Below are 6,400 nucleotides of genomic sequence, written 5' to 3'. Positions count from 1 at the left end.
ACTTATGAAACAAATACCATAGAGGAAATACAGTTGATCCTTGAACGACTCCGAGGTTAGGAGCGCTGACCCTCTGCAAAATCGAAAATCCAAATCCTCATGTAACTTTGTAGTTGTACAGTATCCACTAATTCAGCCAACCCCAGGCTGTGTAATACTGTAGTGTTTACTATTGGAAAATGAAAATCCATGAATAAGTGGACCCACTTATATCCACATAGTTCAAACCCATGTTATTCAAGGGTCAACTGTATATCTAAATGAAGATAAGTGGAAAGGTATTCAAGAAGATTGACAAATACTTCTTTGTTTCAAGTAGTCATAAAACATTTTAAATAAAGGGGGAAAAAGTTCAAACCCATTTTCTTACTGTCCCACAAAGTAAGTTATTTCTAGACTAATTCCCTGGAAGTTTACTATTACTTTGACTTATTTAATAACAAATTTCAACTGTTAGTCCTAAACCCCTCTACAGACCCGTTCTGCCTCTTTGACCTCACCTGTATGTATTTATTCCCTGACCATTCAACTCACTAATCTAGTCTGGCAACTTTCAAGTTTAGCAAAGTGGGGAGGGAAAAGTTACTTTGCCTCTTCTATCACTCCATCTCCCAACATTCCCGTTTTATAAATTTCGTAATATTGTAATTGCAAATCTTTCCTACTTTGTCTTTTACCATTCAATATAAGCAAAGCAAAAGGCTAGATTCTATTGAATATTATACTCCAAATACATTAGGCTCAGTGATTAGACAAGTTATTTTTAATTGCTATATGTGGTTTTACAATTTTTACCTATAAGGAAGGATCTGCCGTATCATAATCCACATATATATTTGGCAGGGTATAGAGGAAATAACTTTGGGAATTTAGTAAGCTCCACCACCATTCAGATTATGGCTACTATATTTCTAAATTATATTAAAACATAGAAACTCCCTAAAGTGTAAAATATCTTCTACTGCTATCTCTGGTAAATTGATACTTGATAGCCATTAACAACATTAATGTGGGAGTTAAATCACACTAGAGATCACACTAAGATATTCTAAAATCAAACTACAAAAATTGCTAATACAAGAAGGGAGGCCTACAAGGAAAGGGACTGTGTTTAAAAACCCCTTTATCCAACAAGTTATTCTTCATCTACTATTTTATTTTCTAAATGGCTACAATTCTGCCATTCTTATCAGACAAGCAACCTTGGTTTCTGAAAGACAAACTTTCTAAAATCCAAAAGTCAATTGTCAAGGGTTAAGACTACTCTGTAGGCCAATTCTTTAGAGACACAGTTCTGTCCTAAAAACTCGAAGGTTGTGATTTCTGAAAAAGCAGTAGCATAATAAAAACTGCTATAGAACTTTCATTTTTAAAAAATTTCCAACTGCTTTTGTGTCCTAAGTTATCATAAAATCAGATTAAATTTGGTGTAACTAAATCAGGGCAAAACCTCCTACATAGCCAGGATTATAAGAACCAAACATTCTCTTTTTTCTTCATATAAAAGCTAGGTGACTCCCAAACTAAGTTACTTTATACCATATATCCCTGGAGAATAACATGGCCCAACACACCACACGTCCCACTTAATCTAGTTCAAACGAGTAACGTAACGTGAGAAACTGCACTGTGTAATTCCTTTATTTTCTGCATATTAGTGCTTTACCAACACTACAACCATAAAGAACACAATTCCAAGTACTGTACTTTTTAGTTTGGGGAGATCACAGTCTACAGACTCATTTACTTATATTAGACAAGATTAACCTCATTGAAAACTTACTTCGGTTTATAAATTCACATAAAATACAGAAATTGATGCAATTAAACAAAAACTTCAGGATCTTATTTCTTAACTTCTTAGATTGTAACTTTTTTTGCAGGCTATAATTACCTGCCCCATGATCATCAGTGGTTATGATTCAATTTAACTACATCAATTATCAACCTTTTATATCCTTAAAGAAAATGTAAGTGAAAATTACAATTTCTTAGCAAAAGGTTTAAGGTTTTCCAAATTTCAAATATTTGCTTTCCCTCCTCCCCCCACCTTCAGTTAAGACATTTCATATAAACTAAAAATAACCACATCTCACCTGCAACATTCCATAGCAATCACTTGATGTATAAAATTTTAACTATGCCCCCAGTTATTTTAAGACAAACAAAAAATGGCTGCCTACCAATCTGTCTGTCACAAGTTAGAAATACTACATTTAAGAATTAACATGAGGGTTTCAAGTTTCCTCCAGTTTAGGCATTTATACCTTTGTGCTTGTCGCTTCAGGATGTTACTATAACATTGATATTTATATAACCCATGTTTATGTACCTTAATATGTAATCGTTTAAAACACTAGTAATTAAACTTATGATGGAGCTATGGGAATTTTAAAAGCAACTAAAATGTTCTTAGATGTGTGTCAGCTTCATTTCTAGAGATACTTCTACTAAAGTGAAACTGAGAACTTTATACTTTAGTTGCATTTGAATTCAAAAATCCCTCTGCACCATTAGGAGCCTACAACATAGCACCTCTTCTCATCTGCCTTAAGTAAAATGTTTGTCAGGAGTTTTACTTTGAAGAGTTAACTTTCTATAGCCTTATACTTCTCATACATCTTTGGTAAAAGCTCCATTATACAATATGGCCAAAGCATGAAGGACCAATACTGTCCAATCATATACCATGATATCCCGTTCAATTTTAGTTTTCAGACACCCTCATAAACAAAACCCACTCCACCTTTTCCTGTATACTGCCTTTGCAGTCTACATTTCTGAATTCCCTAAGTTTAATTCCTTGAGGATCTCTAAAATGAATCCTTAAGGCTATGTAAGAACCAGATGCTGCTACACAATTCTGTATCAAGCATTAACATTTGGTTCAAAGTATTATCATAGTGGTCTCAATAATCTAGTTACTGGTCCTAACCAGCTAAGCAAGTAATCTTGTTAGGATCTAGATATCACCAGTGAGCACACTGCTTACCCTTGAAGAAAAGTAAGTTTACATTCATTGTCATCTGTAGGTTCTTCCTCTGCATCCTACTTCCCCTTTTGTCATTCCTCAAGTCTACACATCATTCATTCATCACATTTCCTTCCTCAAAGGAGATAGTGTATTATTGAACCAACAGGGTATCTGACTATTAGCATGAGTTAATCAAACAGAATACCTTTTCCATAAAACATCTTTTCCAGTGTTCTAATTAATGGAGATATGGATCACTCATCTATTAAAAAAAAAAGACTTATATCTTCAGCTTAATCAATTGCTGTAATGTGGAAACACGAATTTTTTTTTCCAGCTAGGTAAAAGGTGCATGTAATTTGAACTGTTAAATGCTTTATTCATGAATAAACATTCTAGTAATTTAAAAACTATTGGTCTTAGACATTTGAAACATGGTAAAAGTATATATTCCAGTTTTGCCCAAAAGTCACTTAAAATATCTACAAATATTTCATCTGTGTGTGGCATACACCATTATTGCTCCATTTTCTGGAAAAGTCTATTTTTAAAGTTAAAAAAGGGAAAACACAGCAAAGTTGCTAACTTTGCAGTGAAAAAAAAAATCTGTGTCCTTGACAGGTTACATTTTCATAGTTTTATGCAGTGTAAGTTAGCTATGTAACGGGGAACTTGAGTTTTATCCTTACTCATGCATGATGTATGTTTCAGAACTTAAGAGTTGAAATTTCAAAGAACTTCTTACATTACCTGTTTAACACAGTGATGTGCAACTGGAACATATTACAATGATATTACTCATTATTTGCCACCGTGGGCTGTTTACTATACTGGTCTTAGATATAAAAGGTCACATTTGAATTTACTAAGTTAAAGTCAGAACTCATAAGGGAGGGGAAAAAGGCCTTAAATATAAAAGACAAACGGCAGTTTGATTAAGCAATAATTTTCAGTTTACTAGATGAAACAGACTTGCAACACAGTCTGCATGAATGCAAAATAAGCCATCTACAGCAAGTGATAAGGAAACTGGGCAAAAAGGAAAAAAGCATACATTGGAAAAGAAGATTCTCTCGAAATAAAAAAATCAAACCATTATTATAAAGGAATTTACCAAGAACTGCTATATTTCCCCCATCCCATTTGCTGGAAGTCAACAAGAGCATCTAGCACTTTGTGTTCATGTCAAAAAAGTCAGATCAGAGCATCCTAACGCAAAGCAAAGAAAAAAAAAAAAGAAAACAAAACAAAAAAGAAAACCCCTAACCCCCTCCCCCAAACCGCAGAACGGTAACTCCAGAGTTCAAATTCAAAGAAGAGAAAGTGGCAACTGAAAGAGGTGATGGTGGCGATAATCCTATGAATGGGTTTTTGATTTCTCTCCTTCCGGGGGATGGGCGGAGAAGAGGCTCATTAGGATTTGTAGTTAGAGGTTAACCATGTGAGCCCCTCATAGAGTCCGTCCCCCGAGGTGGCACAGGAGGGCTGCACATACCAGTTCCTGTCCCGAATCCGGGTCAGGCCCAGTTTCTCCTGGATCTCGTGGGGTTTCATGGCATCGGGCAGGTCCTGCTTGTTGGCGAAGATGAGGATTATGGCGTCCCTCATCTCCCGGTCATTGATAATGCGGTGCAGCTCCTGGCGGGCCTCGTCGATGCGGTCGCGGTCGGCGCAGTCCACTACGAAGATCAGACCCTGGGTCCCGGTGTAGTAATGCCGCCAGAGCGGCCGGATCTTGTCCTGGCCGCCCACATCCCACACGTTGAACTTGACGTTTTTGTAAGTCACGGTCTCCACGTTGAAACCCACGGTAGGGATGGTGGTCACCGACTGGCCCAGCTTCAACTTGTACAGGATGGTTGTCTTGCCGGCTGCGTCCAGGCCCAACATGAGGATCCGCATTTCCTTGTTTCCGAAGATCTTAGATAGCACCTTCCCCATCGCGTCGGAGGAGCCGGGGCCGGGGGCATTCAGGTGTCCCGGGTCCCCTCCGCCAACAACGCCGCCGCCGCCGCCGCGAAACCGAAACGGAGCCTCCCAATCGCGAGGGCGCCCGTGCGGCCTGCGTGGGAGTCGCCTCCTCGGGGGAGAGGCCCGGACCCGTCGCTCACTCGGGCATCACCCACCGCACAACTTGATTCCTCCAGTCGCCGCGGCCGCCGGGACGCTGAGTCTGCGCCGGGAGAGCCGCCGCCCTGCTGAGGCGCGGCCCGGCCCGGAACTGCCCTTCCCCCCGCAGGCGCCGCGCGAGCGCCGCCGCGGTTCCCGCTCCTCCGCCTTCTACTCGCTCCGCCGCGGGAGACTGCGGCCCTTCGGCCCGGCTCCCGGTCCGCGAGCACCACGCTCACCAGCGACCCAGGCCACCCGAGAGGCAGCGCGGCTCCGGCGCCCCGTCAGGTCATTGATCCTCGCGGGAACTCGGTGCGCTGCCTGCAGACAGAGACAGGGAGAAGGAAGTTACTGCTAGAGCCCCAGAGGAGAGTGGAGACCGAGGGGGCCCGCCTTGCCAGCTCAGCCCAGGAGGTTACCTCCAGCCACCGCCCCGAGCGCGGGCTCCCTCCGGCCTCCACCGCCTCCTCCCAGCTCTGCCGCCGCCGCCGCCGCCGCCGGAAAAGGCGCCGAGGAAACCGCCTCACTTCCCCTCCCGACCACGCAGGCGCAGCAGAGGCCGCCCGTTCGGACAAGAGCGACCTCTGTAAAGAGAGCAGCCCGCGCGCTAAGCGTCGGGGCGCCACGCGCGGAGGGGCGGGGCTACGGCGGCTCAGAGGGCTCGCAGGTGCGGCCAGCCCCCACCCCCGCGAATCTCGGACTCTCACCCGCGGCCACCTGTCGCTGTTCTAGCGTCTTGTCCACTCTCTGCATTCCTCTTCCGCGCTGTCTCCGCCTCCGCCCCCATTCAAACCAGAAGAGCCGATCCACTGCGGAGCTCCACGGTGTGGGGCCCGCGGACCGCCTGCTCCCCTGACGAACGCCTCCCCTGGGCTGCTTCCAGGCCTGTTCTCGGACCCTGGTGCCTGCCAGATGCTCCGCGAGTTCCCTCCAGCCCGCCCCAGCCTTCGTGTGCCCTCAGTCTCACAGGGAAGCCCTAGCCGCTGTTTTTACCTTTCCCCCAGCCTTCTTTGGCTTCCCTTTATCCCTCGTGCTCTGTGCGTTTCCTGAAAGACACGTGGGAGGCTAGTGGTTCGCGTGGAATCTGCCAGTCAGTGCGGCGCTTTTACTGGGTTTGGGTTTGCTCTGAAGCCCGTCTTTTGGACATTGGAGCCCTATCTTACACATCTCGTCAGGACCAGTCCACGTTTCTTAAAAATTACAGTATTATCAAAAGTTCCCGTGCCTTGCCGCTTTTTCAACTTTTTAGAAGGTGGTCATTTTTAATATTTAAATATCATCTCCTTTTAGTGTGATTAGTAGTAGCTTCTCACCCAG

General features: G+C 43.5%; 1 protein-coding gene across 1 annotated transcript; it reads right to left on the bottom strand.

Moving 5' to 3' along the window:
* Nucleotides 1-1,627: 1,627 nt before the first annotated feature.
* On the bottom strand, nt 1,628-5,643 carry ARF6 (ARF GTPase 6). The gene is made up of 2 exons (XM_027111176.1): nt 5,503-5,643; nt 1,628-5,404 (listed from the first exon to the last, which is right to left on the bottom strand). Exon 2 carries the CDS (start codon nt 4,913-4,915, stop codon nt 4,388-4,390), a length of 528 nt encoding a protein of 175 aa, XP_026966977.1. The 5' UTR covers nt 4,916-5,404; nt 5,503-5,643; the 3' UTR covers nt 1,628-4,387.
* Between the last annotated feature and the right edge of the window lie 757 nt (nt 5,644-6,400).

Source organism: Aethalodelphis obliquidens, unplaced genomic scaffold (genome assembly GCF_003676395.1).
Source record: "Aethalodelphis obliquidens isolate GAN/ISIS:26980383/991018 unplaced genomic scaffold, ASM367639v1 scaffold10, whole genome shotgun sequence".
Taxonomy (NCBI): Eukaryota; Metazoa; Chordata; class Mammalia; order Artiodactyla; family Delphinidae; genus Aethalodelphis; species Aethalodelphis obliquidens.
This window is presented reverse-complemented; position numbering and strand designations above follow the sequence as displayed.